Source organism: Lynx canadensis, chromosome C1 (genome assembly GCF_007474595.2).
Source record: "Lynx canadensis isolate LIC74 chromosome C1, mLynCan4.pri.v2, whole genome shotgun sequence".
Classification (NCBI taxonomy): Eukaryota; Metazoa; Chordata; class Mammalia; order Carnivora; family Felidae; genus Lynx; species Lynx canadensis.
In genome coordinates this window covers 48,188,248-48,202,781 of record NC_044310.1, presented here as the reverse complement: position 1 = coordinate 48,202,781, position 14,534 = coordinate 48,188,248, and the positions used below count along the sequence as shown (strand labels likewise).

Genomic DNA, 14,534 nt, shown 5'->3' with positions numbered 1-14,534 from the left:
GTGAGGTTGGCTGAGCCTAGGTCTCATTTTCCCTTGCCTTCCACATGTAATCTCCCTGAGGGCCCACTAACCTCTCCTGACCTGAGTTCTCAGTCATCATTGCCACTGTCCTCATTCAAGCCCACAAGGCTTTCTGTCTGTGGACTAACCTACTAAAATCATCTCCCCACCTTCAGCCACGTGTCCTCAGGCCTTCTTCCTCATGGCTGCTAGCTGGAGTCTGGACAACTGAGATCTGAACATATGCGTCCGCTCTGCCAACCCATATCAGCTCCCGAGCATGTTCTACAGGGACTTCTTCTACTGGTCCCTGCCCAGCTCTCTAACTTTTATCCTAAGTCATTCTTCTAAGAACAGTTTATGTCACAATTTAAACGCTGGACTATGTGCTATTACCTCAAGTAGGCCTTGTTATTTTTAACTCCCATATCTTTGGTCCTATGCCAGTTCTGCCTAAAAGAGTAGCCCTACCCTTCTTTGCCTGGTTTGTCCCTATTTACCTTTTAAGACTCAGCACAAATGCTTTCTCCCCCTCAAAGCATTAGCTCTTTAACCTAGCTTTCGGTCAACTCTGCTTTGCACCTCTGGTATAGTATTCATGTCACTTTTATGCATCTTCTATCTTCCCTATTAGACAACCCCACAAATTCATCAAATTTATTAAGCACCTTCTATGAAGGAGGCACTGAGCTTGACGCAAAGAAAAGTATGATACGGGCTTTGCCTTTAAGGAGCTCATAGATTTCTGGAAATGACAGATTAGTAAACCAAAATAATAGAATACTATAAGTAGAGTCATGTCTTAAAGGACAACTAAAATTATCCAGGTGGTAAAGAACTCTCTGAGCAGAGAAAGAAACACATCCAAAGGCACAGAGGAGTAGAATAACATAAGCCATGGGGAAGTTGTGGGTAAGGCAATCTAGCCTTAGTGACAAGTACATGTGTGGGACTGGAAGGGCTGGACCATGAAAGATGCGATGTGCCCAGAAAACTATCTGAATGAGGTCCCCAAGACTATGGAGAACCACTGAAGGATTCTGGCTGGAGAGCAACATGGTCCTTTTTACAGAGTAGAGTATCACTCTCATGGACGTGAGAAAAAAAAAATGGATTTTTGCATGAAAGGTAGGTGTCAAGATGCGTTAGTCACCAGTGCCTGGACCAACATTTATTCCTTTGGCAAATGCATGCTGCATATGCACCATATGTCAGGCTGTGCTCTAAAAGAAAGCTAATTCTTCTGATTTAGGAGCCTGCAAATTTTATATATGGGGTAAATGCGGAGGGTGACAAAATGGACTAGTCAAGGCTATGAAAACATTTAAGCCCGTATTGAGAGTGTCAACTTACCAATTTTCCAGTAACACTCTGACCACCTTCATTCAGCCAGAACCCAGGGACCATGGCTGAGAAATAAGGGCCCCAGACACCTGGTACAAAAATTGGGTCTTTGCTGATCTGAAAAGAAAGAGGCAAAGTATGTGAAAATAATTGACGCTCAGGGCTAGAAGAAGCCTTATCCTCCTCCCATCTGATGTTTCTGTGATCATGTGATTCAACTTCTTATTAAATACCTTCTTTGGTAAGAAAGTCATTCCTTCCAAAGGAAGGGCATGGCTTCATCTTTGGATGAAGGTCTTCCTGTTACATTCATTTAAGATGTCGGAGTAGCAAAAGATCATTTTGGAAAGAAACTGGTAGGACATTTCCTTGCTGGCTCCCTCTCTGTGGTAGACTGATTGCAAAAATGTCCCCCATTCTCTACCCCTCCCTGTGTCCATTTCCTCTGCAATGTGACTTTACAACTCCTCTCACTGACAGGTGGAGTCCCCACCCATGGAATCTAGGTCAGCCTGGTGACTTGTCCCGGCCAACACAATGAGACGGAAGTCGTACCACCAGTCTTCTAGGCTTAGGTCTCAAGAGGACTGTGTGCTTCTACTCTCCCTCTTGGTTCTCAACCTCTGCAAAGAGAAGAGCCCAGACTAACCTGCTGGATGGAAGGACATGCAACAGAACTGAGGCAACCCAAATGTAGCGGGTGTATCTCAGATATAAGAGACAGCCCAAACAAGATCAGTAGATCACCCTAGTCAACCAGCACTAACAAGCCCAGATCACCACAATCACCCAGCTAACTGATAGACTTGTGAAAAAAAACACGTCTTGCCTGTCACTAACATTTTGTGTTTGTCACCTAGCATTTCTGTGGTAATAGGTAAGTGACACATTCCCTTCCTTCTCCAACTACTTACTAGTCAACTAATAGCATGCCATCTCCCCCTCTTGGATGCTGGGGACAAAGAGATGAATCACACAGAGTTCTTATCTTCAGGAATCTACCAATCTAGAGGGGAGTTCCACAGGTAAATAGACAAATAGGATGCAGTGTGGTCCACGGGATGGTAAAGCCAATACACAGAATGCTATGGAGGGACAGAGCAGGCCAGGAGTGAATGGTCTTAGGGAATAGGACATAGCTCAGATGAGCAGGACTGAGGCAGGCATTCTAGGTCAAGGGAAGGGCTTGAACAAAGCCATGTAGGTGAGGGAGAGGTGTTCTTAGGACTCAAGACACTGCAACAGTGTGTTTGTAGCAGACCACAGAAGTCCTTTCAGGTATTAGGAGAACACATCAAGACATGAACCTGGACGGACAAGGATGGACCACATGTTCACTCATTTGGAATGGTGCGTGTTTCTCATCCATCTAGCAGGGACGCGTGTTGAAGTCATATTTCTGGTTGTGGAGAAGTGTAGGGGAGGGTGGGGAGGGAAAGGGAGGGAGGCATGTCAGATCTACTCCTACATGTCTTCTGGATAGGCAGCAAATCCATTCATTCATTTATCCTACAAATATTTATTCAGCCCTTATTATGTGCTTGGTACTATGTCTCATCCTGGGGATACAGAAATGAACTGAATATTCATGATTTCTGCCCTCATGAAATTTTTAGTCCAGGATTTTAGCACACGGACAAACATTATTTAATTGTCTTGACCCCAACCGTTCCAGTTGCCTTATCACTAAATTAGTGAGTCCTCAAATCAGGATTTCCGAAGCTCCAACAGGAAGGAGGTGAGGCAAGGTAAGGGAACTACAAAACACTGTCAACTCTAAATTGTGTGAAATCAAGATAATTTATAAAAAGGGGCATTTAACACCTAAAAAAGAAAGAATAATGTCAGGGGAAAAAGACAGACTTTTGCAAGAAAAGTCAGTTTGGCTTACATTGACATACTTCTTTCCTTACTGTTATAACAGATGTTTCCTGAACTCCCACTGTGATCCAAGTCTGTGCCAGGCACTGGCAATGAATGTTAAACAAAACAGCACAGCCCCTGCCCTCAGACAGATTACAGCGACCAATCATTCAAGTTTGGCCAGGAATCTCTTGGTTTAGTACTGAAGGCCTTGCGTCCTAGAAAACCCTTCCGTCCTAGGCAAAAGAGATAAATCATTGGGCAGCCTCAGAAAGATATTAATCAGACCATCACACGATGTGTAATTATAAAGCGTGATATGTAAATGAATGAAAATCAAAAGGTCTGATAAGAGCAAATAACTGAGGTACCTAATCCAGTCTATGGGTCAGGGAAGGCTTTCTTAGGAGGTAACATCAGAATTACGAAGTAAAACATATATAGAAGTTATTTAGTAGGTGTGAAGGTATGTGTGTGAGTAGGAGTGTGCGTATGTGAGCTTTTGTGTATGTGTGTACGATACAGAGAGTGTTCCAGCCGGAAGGAGCACACACTATACGATCTTCATTTTTGTCACTTGGTCTTTGCCCGTGAACATTTATCACGTGCCGGGCCTAGAAACTACTCCCTAAACTGCATCCCAGAGTGGCTTTGGGGTGAATAAGATAGCTCATGTTCACAACCATTAAGAACCCAGTGTTTGACAGGTAGATGGATAACCACCAAAGTCAAATGATCTCTTTTCCTGCCCGGCACCCCTTCCCTTCCAGGACTCTTAGTCCCATTTGATAGATAAGTCTCAGAGAGGCTGCATAAGATATCCACAGTCACTCAGTTAGTAACTGCCCAAGGTGGGATTTGAACCCAGGCAGATGCCGGCCTCAAACCAGATGGCAGGCTTTATTTGTAACTTATAGTACATACTCTGCTTTGGAAGGTTACGCATCACACCCCACCTCCACCCTGTCTCAAAATTTAAACCTGCTCCTGAGTCAGCCATAGCAGAGCTCCATTGGAAGAGTGTGGTTCTGCGGCTCCGAAATGTCAGGTGAAGGCTTTGCCTGGCTCTGCTCTTGCTCAAGGCAAATAAAGCTTTGAGCCGACTCCTGCTCATGCTCACTCGTTTGAAATGGCAAATGCTTCTCATCAGACATCTGAGTGAAGCGAGGAAACCAAGACAGAAATATGTTCCCCAGAGCATTTCCAATCACTTCCAAGCCCTGTGCTCTTGGAGAAAACAAGTAATAGTTTGTTTTGAGAGAGAGAGAGAGAACGCGCATTTGTATATGTCTGTGTGCTTTAATCCTTTGCAATGAACCTAAATATTTAAAAATATTTTTGTGAAAGCTCTTAACCCATGCTGTGGGCTATCCTGGAGGCTGCTCTGTTACCCAAAGGAGGGAGTTCATTTTACTCCACTGGTAACAACTGTCTGTGCAGGACGCTGACTTCTTAGTAATCGTGGTGTTGTTGGCAACAACAACAGCTAAGATGGACTGGCTACTTACCAAAGGCCTTACTCCAAGCATATTATAGGAATTAAATCACTTAACCCTCATGAAAACCCTAAGGGAAGATTCCATCATTATTCCTATTGTCTGGATGTGTAAACTAAGGCTGAGAGAGTTCAATTACGTGTCCAAGGTTATAAAAACTGCCAAGCAGTCAGGCACCACACTCTACAGGTTCCATAGTTGTCTCTGCCAAAGTGTTGTCTTAGTTTTAGGCTACCTTTGCTTTTTGGAATCCTTCTTTGCCTCTTGAAGGCAGAGAGCAAGGGCCATCACAGTCAATACAGACTCATTCAAATGGAACAAACCTTTTGGTTTTGCTGACAAGTAAGTTAGGGAATCTGCATTTCCAAAAGCTTTTGATAAATTTTCTCCAATACACTTGTGAAGAGGAGAACACGTGGGTTGAGTCAAATACCTATCTTCATTCTACTCCCAACTGCCATATTCCAGCCAGGTGATCTTACACAAGGACATAAATGGACCTCAGCCTCAATTCAAAAATGGAAGGATCAGGGTACCTCGGTGGCTCAGTTGATTAAGCTTCTGACTCTTGATTTCGGCTCAGATCTTGTGGTTTGGGAGTCTAAGCCCCGTGCTGTCAGCACAGAGCCTGCTTAAGATTCTCCCCCTCTCTCTGCCTCTTTCTTTCTCCCTCTCAAAAATAAACATTTAACAAAATGGGAGGATTAAGGGGCACCTGGCTGGTTCAGTCAGTGGAGCGTGTGACTCTTGATCTCAGGGTCATGAGTTTGGGCCCCATGTTGGATAACAGAGATTACTTAAAAGAAAAGAGAAAAAGAAAATATATGGTTATACAAAAATGGGAGTATCGATGTGAATGTTGAAAGACTTCCGTGAAGATGAAATAAGTTATCACCTACCAAGACCTTATTATATGTTAAATACCAAATAGACATTAGTTGTCCTTGAAACGAAGTTTGTATGAGAGAGCAGTCAGGTGACAGAGTTGAATGACCACAACCAAAAGTAATTATGATCATGTAAGAAGGTCTCTAGATTTGTCCATGGCCTGATTTAGCCAATATTGTTAACACTGAAGTAGAAAGTGATACAGAAGTAAAGCTTATCATGTTTTCAGATGGTGTTAACTTGGGAGGATTGCTTAGAATGGGGCATGTCCAAATCAAGATTCAAGATTACTTCAAAGAGCTAGAACATTAAGCAAAATACAAGAAACTAGTTAACATTTATTTAATTGTATAAATATTTGCACTTAGAAGGTACTGGAAATATTCTCATATTCTTTTTAATGGGTGGTGGCATATGAGTATTCCATGTGGTATTGTTTAATACCACAGTACACAGACCCTTGCTATATTCTTAAATTGTGTGTGCTATCAATAAAGTTAAAGAAGCCCACAATGAGACAAAACATTTGGTTGCACACCATACGCCAGGCACTGAGATCGGCATCGAGGCTATTAAAGTAACAAAGTAAAATGGTAATAACACGAATAATTAATAATAAGGCGTGGCCCCTTTCCTCAAAGAGCTCCTAGTCTGACCAGGCAGACAAGAGGCAGAAATTCAGAAATTACAACAAATCATGCTAAGCCCCACAGTAAGAGAGGGAAGGAGGGGTAGGAACCCAAGCTGTAGTCTTTCCATAGGTGGCCACACGGAGCGAGGCCTTGAAGGAGTAAGTGTTTCCCTAAGTAAAGAAGGAGGGCATGCCAAGCAGAAAGGACTGTGTGGGCTAGGGGCACACTCATGAAGCTGCACAAGCATTCTGGTTTTCATGAGGGCTTAACGTTCTGAATTTTACTTGAAATAAAAGGTCATAAAGTTTGAAGGACAGGTATATTTCTGCATTTATATGTCCTAATGCTTGTGAAAAATTCAATTTTGAAAAAGCTGTGGCTTTTTAAAAGGAAAAAAGCCTCAAACAACCCTCTAAGTTAAGCAACGAGAGTAAGAAATAATGCAGAAATAAGGATAATAATAAGAAATACTAAAATGGCAATCGCTAACAGTTACTGTGGGCTTCAGAAGATGCCAAATACTCTTCTAGGCTCTTTATAGAGGTTCTATCACATAATACTTGTGACATCCCAATGAGATAAGTCCTATTATACTTACCCCACAAACGAGGAAATCTAAGTTGAAGGAAATCAGATAGATAGTATATAAAAGGGTAACTTCAGATCCAAACAAGATCCAAGCTATGGACTACCAACTTCTTTTCCTCTGCCGACTTTATTTTCCTCGTCTATAAAGTAGTTAGATTGGATTAGAATATTTAATATCTCCTTTGTCTTTGAGATTATCTAAGATTCCAAGAAGCGGAGTCATTCTTCTCCAGCTGGCCAATCAGAATTCTCCAGCAAGCTCTTTCAACACAGACTCTGCTCTGTGGCTCAGAGGATCAAACTGGGTGGTCTCGAGGGGCTTCTCTTAACTACCGACTTTGCTTTGCCACCTCTGTGACCCGTGGCCAGGATTATAAGGGGCATTTGTTGACTGTCAACTTCATGGGTTGTATATAATGGCTACCATCTATAATTATAATCTCTTATATTTGCTAAGCACATATTCAGCAAGTATTTATTGGATACACACTGAATTCAAACTATTGTTTCCAACACGAATAGATACGGAAAGATGGGCATCAGAGCCTCTTGAGGTTTGCAATCTAGGAGGAGCCAGAGCACAGGATGGGCTGGGTGTCAGTCAGGTATCAAGTGATTTGTAAGTTTCTCTTTGTATTCAGTCTTGCAATGACCCTGATAGTATACGGAGTCAAATATGCACAGCCCATTTTATAGCTGAAGACAAAGGCATGCAGAGGGTAGGCAAACTACCCAGGATCACAAGGATCTGAAATGGTGCAGCAGGGATTAGAAGCCTCTCTCCATTTGTTCCTGCCTCTTTTCATGTCTGTGCCCAAGCTGGCTCCGTTAGTGGATGCCACTGGCTGAGTTTCATCTAAGGCCGCGCTGCTGTCAGCTGAGTTTCCCTTCGGTGCTAAAGCCCGAGCGCCTGCTCACACCTCTTTCTGGGAGAGATGACTGGGCTCGGAGCAGGGAGCTACTGCAGCAATTTCCGTTCCGCCTTGCCCCCACCCCATCATCCCCGAGGTTGGCCTAAACCTCTGGCAGGGGCAGCAGGCAGGCTCCAGGCGCCAGTGGTCCTGAGAGGGAACAGGAGGTTTTGTTTTGAGTGCCTCCAGCCAGGTTGGGAATTTTAGAGGGTAGCCGCAGGCATGTGTGGGACTGAGTATTTCCGTGGTGGCTCATCTCTCCCTCCAAATGGACTGTGCTATCGTCTTACTAGAAAAAAAAAAATTATACACATTCCAGCCAACTCCCAGCTCACTACACAGTGCAAAAAAGAGCAGAGAGAATTTGGTTTTTGAATAGGGCTCTTAGCATTGACCTCTATTTTTGCACTTCTCAGATGGAACTGTAGTGAGTTACTTGCTTCTCCTATGAAATAGTGAGGAACCACATCTTCTCTCAAAAGGCAGTGAACACGGTTTAGTAATGTCAGCAGAGACCTTGGAGTCAGACAAACCTCAGTTTCAATTGTGGTTGGGTTGTTTATTAGTCATGTTCCTTTAAATCTCTCTGGGACTCAGTTTCCTCATCTATAAATGGGGATAATCTCACCTCCCACAGAGTTTTGTGTGAGTCCTAAGTGGTATAATGTGTTTAAAAATCTTAGGACGTGATATCCCCTCAAGAAATGTGAAATAACAGATGGTTTAGTTCCACTCCTTTTTGGAACAGTGGGAAGATCTGGAATACAAAGTCCTGGGTTGGAGTCTAGGCTTTGCCCCTTCTTAGTGCTGTCCCTTTGGAAGGTTCTCCTTGCTCTTCCTTCCTGGATTTACTCCTCTTTGCTTGTCTCACTCGGCACATCTCACGGGGGCAGCCCATCCATTCCCACATGTGCACTGACAACTTTTGTGCTGTTGAGTCCCAAATTTTCGTCCCAAACTCAGGCCCTATTATAAACATCCTTTAGAAGTTCCCCGTGACATAGGAGAGCTTTCTGACCTGGCTTTTATCTACAAGTCTGGCCTAATCACACATAGTACATTTCCCCATCCTTTGCCCCATTATTTTTACTCCAACGAGCCCATCACAGCCCAGAAATCCCCACGTACACCACCTTCTTTCTCATCTGTATGTCTTCATAATTTCTCTTCTCTCTAAAAGGCATTTCTTCTGACTTCCCCCTAACCCTTGCATGTCCTTTTATAGAACTTAGCTTAATATCATCTGCTCTGGGAAGCTTCTCTAAACTCTGACTGGGTTATTAGCTGCTTCTTCCGGCATCTTCCTTAACCTTCTGTCTTTCTATACTGTAGATTATTTTGACATATATGTCTAAGTGTGTATACCTACATCCGTAAGTCATATGTAATTGGATTACATAATTAAGTAATGCATACTTAATATGCTATGTGCATATAATATGCTTTGTAAACCAAACCATACAAATGCAGCACATGGCTAAAGTTATTAACAATGTCGCAGATATTCACAGCTGTAATTCACCTGTAAGCGACACAAAGTTAACAAAGCTTCAGGCTTGCCAAATCTCCCTTTGCTATATTTGGAAGTTTCTGAAAGGTTAAGAGTCCTCCAGTATAGAGCATGCCCTTCCTAGAAATCCAATCCCTTTATTTCAGTTTGAGCAAAACAAGAACACATGAAACCTGTCTACAGATACCTCCTGGGGCTTAGCAGTTGAGCAGGCGGGGAGGGCACTGAATGGGTTTGTCACCCAACCAAACAGTCCCCAAATCTGGGATGGAGGGAGGCAGCCAAATGTTGCTTGCAATGTCCTGAGTTATTTGCAAAGTATTTTGGACTCCTTAAACCCTGAATTCCTTATTCTTCATCATTCTGAAACCCATATGTGATCACAAGAGAAATTTAATCCATATGTTTCTCATTCACATACACTTAAAACACACCCAAAGTTGCTTTGCAAGAGACTGAATGACCAAGAAAACTTTGAGGCAGTCCTAAAATTTCCCCCAATTTTCTCTCCCTTGCAGACAAGAAGCCACACTTGGCCTCCTCTCTACAGATGCTTGACTGGCTCCAGTGAGCTCAGACCGGCTCTCAGCTTTGAGTTCCAAGAGCTGCATGACCCCAAAGATATAAAATCATAGCTTGCGTCTTTTCACAGCCTAAACAATCTGCACTGGGTAAACAGTTATCGGTCTCTTCTGTGGATCCTGTGAATAAGGGAGGAGGGGCTGGTGATGTGAGTGGGGGAAGGGGAGGCAGCTAATGAGAGGAGAGAGGGCGCCCTTTCTGCGTGGTGGTCACCAGATGTTCCAAGGTCACATGGTGAGCTGGACCCTCCGAGTCAGAACCCTATCTTCTACTTCTGTCACATCCCCAGGAGTGAGCAGAGGACTGAGTGCTTCTCCAATATGACCCAGCCGATGCCTCCCTTTGATTCTAAACTAGCTGTTTAGGAAAAGCAGCTCTCCCTTACAGAGTTCAGTAAAAAAAATTGCCTCAGGCAGCCTTACAGCCGAGGCCGGTCAGCAGGTGCACACGAGCATGACACAGCCTTTTCTCTGTAACAAGCACACGGCAGCCCAACGCACAGAGTCTCGGTCAGGTACCCTCTGACTTCCGACTGCTAAGTTGTGGGCACTTTCTCTTCCTGCCCCGCTCCTGCTCAGCTTCTGAGCTGCCCTTGTTACGACTCTTGCTTTGATACCAGTGTCTAGTCTCACATGTTGTCTCATAAGTCTGACCCCGGGTGTAGAGATTGTCTGGTGTGGCTCTGAATGTTTGGTCCTAACTTGTTGTATGACTTTGGTCCTTGGGGTGTTCCTCTGGAAAGTGGGGCAAACAGGACCTCTTTTATAGACCCGTAAAGACTAAATGTGGCACAATCTATTATAGGCCTTGGTACAGTGCCTGGTACATTCAGTGACCCAGGGAAATGGAGCCTGTATTAATATCATCACCTCCACACTGGCCAAGGTGTACTTCTTATTTATGGAGTGGATTACATGCAGGCATTTAACTTTAAAAAGCAAGATCTGACACCATCTTGACTGGAAATCTAAAGTAGGGTACAGGGTTTGCACGGGCTGTAGAGAAGGAGCAAGATAGGAATCAACACGATCACTCAGGTGCATTAACTTCTACTGGCAAGATCTGTCATTGGGCGTAAGTACAACTGAGAGGTACCTGTTAACAGGGTAAGGTGTAAAGGCAAAGAGAATCCTGGCTGAATTATAGCAGGGCCTCTTTTGAAAAAAGTCAGCATTTCTGGGCAGATGCATCAATCATTGCCTTTTGGAAGCACTCCCCGAAAGAACCCACTCCTGCTTCTCAGGTTCAGCTCAGGGAATTTGGGACCTGGGACGTGTCCACACAAGTCTGGACCTGAAGAATCCCGATCTTCAGAACTGTCTCTCCGCTTTTGGCCTAAGAGAAGATGAGAAGGCTAAAGTGGCCGGGCAAAGAGAACTAAAGACTCTGGGACACTTGGGTAGTTCCGTGACTGAGGGACCGCCCACGTGTCATAAACTGACAAATGTTTATCGAGTGTGAGGGTGAAGGAGTTCATCCCTTACATCTGCTCTGTAATGAAGGAGACTGAGAGAGCATTAAAAAGTCATGATGGTCAGATAGCAGGAGGTCAAGAGAAAGATGGAGAGACAGGGTAGGAACCCCACGTTGTTTGGCCACCGAATATGTTACCAGAGGCAGCACACAAGCGACACAGGTACCAGCACGTCCATGTCAGACAACGATAAGGGTCCGTCTTCCTGTCGTGTCTGGGCCATGCCTCTGAATCCTACACAGGCCAGCACACCAGGGAGTCACCGCCATCAGCTGGAGAGATGTCTATGAGAAGCTTCTGCCGTCCCCACATGGGGCAGTTTTACATCCACTCCCCCACCTGCGATGCTGGGCAAGGCTGTGCCACGTGGTTTCGATGGTCAAGGGAAATGAGCTTCAAGGATGTTAATTCAAGTTTCCAGGCTCACAAAGAGGGGTAGAACCAGCTTTTAGACTCAAATCTGACTCAAGAGTCCATAAGCTTCTTGAGACACCTTTTTATAGAAAAAAGGCTGTACACAGGAGAGACAAGGACCCAGCAGGCAGACAGTCAGCCCAGCTCCCTTTGTGCCCTGAATGGAGTATGTCCCTTGGAAAGTCAGTAGACAAGATGGGATTTTCCTTTGTCAAAGTTGGGGGGGGGGGGGGAGAGAGAGAGAGAGAGAGAGAGAGAGAGAGAGAGAGAGAGAGAGAGAGGAATCATATATTCCCGTGCTATCTTTTCCCTTTTCTCCATATTCAACAGCAGTTTTTTGAGAATGCTAAGTGACTCTCAGATTTAAAAAAAAAGGGGGGGGGGGACTTAAAAATTGCTTCCCTATTTGAGTGAGTTTTTTTGGAAGAGAAATAGTCCACAGAGGTAAGGAGACCAGAGGAAGAAAGGGCACTCAGAGGGAAAGCTGATCTGGAGGGTTTGCCCTCTGCCTGTCCTCTATAAAAGACCATGCTAATAAGTAAGATATGTAAACACTGTAGGACAATCAGAAACAAATGAAATGAGGGCTTGAGAGTAACAGTGTTCAGCTGTGGCCAAAGGCCAGGAGGCAGCTTTTGTTATGAATAGATCATCTGCATGTGAAACAGACCTGATTTTAACCCTTGGCGGAGGCTATCCAGTGTAGAAGAATGTATAGGGCCCATCTGGATTTCCTTAGACAAAAGAAAAACAGGGGATAACAGGGAAGAGAGGGGGAGAAACAGCTATCTGTGAAATAATATGACATGATGTAGGGCAGAGTTACAGTTCTGTGAGAGTGGTTTAAATAGTTTCTGTGTTATTAATCGGTAACAATTGGGCTCGCAAAGTAACAAATGAATGACAGTTACAATGGCTTTTTTTAAAGAAGTTATTACAGGTGAATGGAGGCAGGCAAGGGAGGGAAGGCCACTAACATTTGCCAAGCACCTACTAGGTGCTGATTGTTTGATACACATTCTCCTGCATAATCTTCATGATAATCCTGCCACTTCCTTCAGGTTACAGATGAAGATACTCTGACTCACAAAAGTCCCGAGCCTCGTTTACAGTCATATAGATGCTCCAGGTGGCAGAATGGGGATTTGATTTGATCTGGTTCGGTCTGGTTGGGAAGAAGGCTATGCTCTTCTCCTTATACCAGGCTGCCTCCTGGCTACCGGAAGAACAACAAAAGTCCAAAGAACGTAAGGGGCCAGTGGAACCAGCCCTTGCCCTTTCCCTTCCCGGACATTTGAGCTCTTGCTGTGGGTTTACAGAGAAGGGTCAGGGCAGTGCCTAAGAGTGCTCTCAAGGAGCAAACCAAAGCCGGTTTCTGGAGATCAGTGTGCTTCCCTATGGTCCTGCCTTCCTCCCTTCTCCCCACTCATCATGCAGCAATCAGAGACAAGATTAAACGAAACTGGTCACCAACGCCAGCCTGGCTTCCAGGATGTGTGAATTCCGGCAGAACTCTCTGTGTGATGGTGTAGACTGTGATACCCTGTGTGTGTGGTGTAGACTTATTCGCCATTGGCCTAGCAATTTGAGAATTTGGCTCTCACCTGAGGGACAGATGTCAGAGTGAGGAGTAAGAGCTATTTTTCCACTTCACTGGCCTGCGCTCTCAAGGTGGTGACTGAGCACTCAGCCATGGTAGGAGGGAATGTCCCTGTGCAGCTGCCTCTGGGTGGGTACAGAGAAGGGTGCGGGGGTTAGAGAGGCCGGGGGGCCGGGGAGACTACTTCCTCCAGGCTGACTGGTGCTGTGCAGTGGGGCGTTTTGGTTTAGCCAGGTCAGGAATCACAACTCCATGATCAAGCTATGAGACCCTGGCAAATGCCAGTTTCCTCCAGCGTAAAAGACACACAAGAATATTCACCTTCCAGGATGTTCAGAAAGATTAGAAGCAATGCAAAGAAAGCCCTGACGTGCTGCCTGCACACAGTAAATAATCAACAATTAAGAGCTGCACTCTCGTTTTCTTAAAGCCAGGAAATGTTTCCTCTGTATTTTTCTGAGTTCAGAGTACAGACCGGTCTGCTTAATCCTGGTAAGGTACAAACAACAGCAGTGCCAGCAGAGGGTGGGAATAGCTGGAGATACAGTGAGTTTTAAGTGGAAGAAATCTGGGTCTCATTTTTTATGCCAGACCAGGAGGACTGTTTGGATCTCAATGTGGGTTCCTAGTGGGTTCATGGTAAAAAAGTCATCTAATGTTTAGACTTGAGGCATTTCTGTTAATCGAGGCTCTGCACTCACCTGTCAAGAGTTTATAGGCTAGCTGTAGGGGCGCCTGGGTGGCGCAGTCGGTTAAGCGTCCGACTTCAGCCAGGTCACGATCTCGCACTCCGGGAGTTCGAGCCCCACGTCGGGCTCTGTGCTGACTGCTCAGAGCCTGGAGCCTGTTTCCGATTCTGTGTCTCCCTCTCTCTCTGCCCCTCCCCCATTCATGCTCTGTCTCTTTCTGTCCCAAAAACAAATAAACATTGAAAAAAAAATTTTTTTTTAAAAAAAGAGTTTATAGGCTAGCTGCCTTGTAGGGTTGTGGGGCTATTAACCGACATCATGCATGCAAGCACCTGGTGTGGTTTCCCACACACAGTAGGTGCCTAACATGGGTAATGAGAGGGGGACCCAGGAAGCATCTGGGGACTGGTGGGCATCAAGATTCTGGAAAAGAGAGACACTTCACACATTTCTTCAACACACATTTAACTGAGCACCTACTATGGGGTCAAGGTTCTAGGGAAACAGATGAAAAAGATACTGTCATTGTCCTAGGTTTTCAAT

The 14,534-nt window shown here is 44.7% G+C and overlaps 1 protein-coding gene across 13 annotated transcripts in view; it reads right to left on the bottom strand.

Moving 5' to 3' along the window:
* The window catches only part of FGGY (FGGY carbohydrate kinase domain containing), a 417,073-nt gene that overhangs the window by 138,893 nt on the left and 263,646 nt on the right, over positions 1-14,534 (bottom strand). For 12 of the 13 annotated variants that reach the window (XR_003970648.1, XR_003970649.1, XR_003970647.1 and 9 more), the window contains one exon: positions 1,354-1,461. The exons of the other annotated variant lie outside the window; for it this stretch is intronic. Coding sequence is in view for 9 of the 12 variants with exons in the window: in XM_030323871.1 (XP_030179731.1) it covers positions 1,354-1,461 (108 nt within the window). In the remaining 3 variants the exon portion in view is untranslated. The remainder of the gene's footprint in view (positions 1-1,353; positions 1,462-14,534) is intronic. 13 annotated transcript variants of the gene reach the window in all.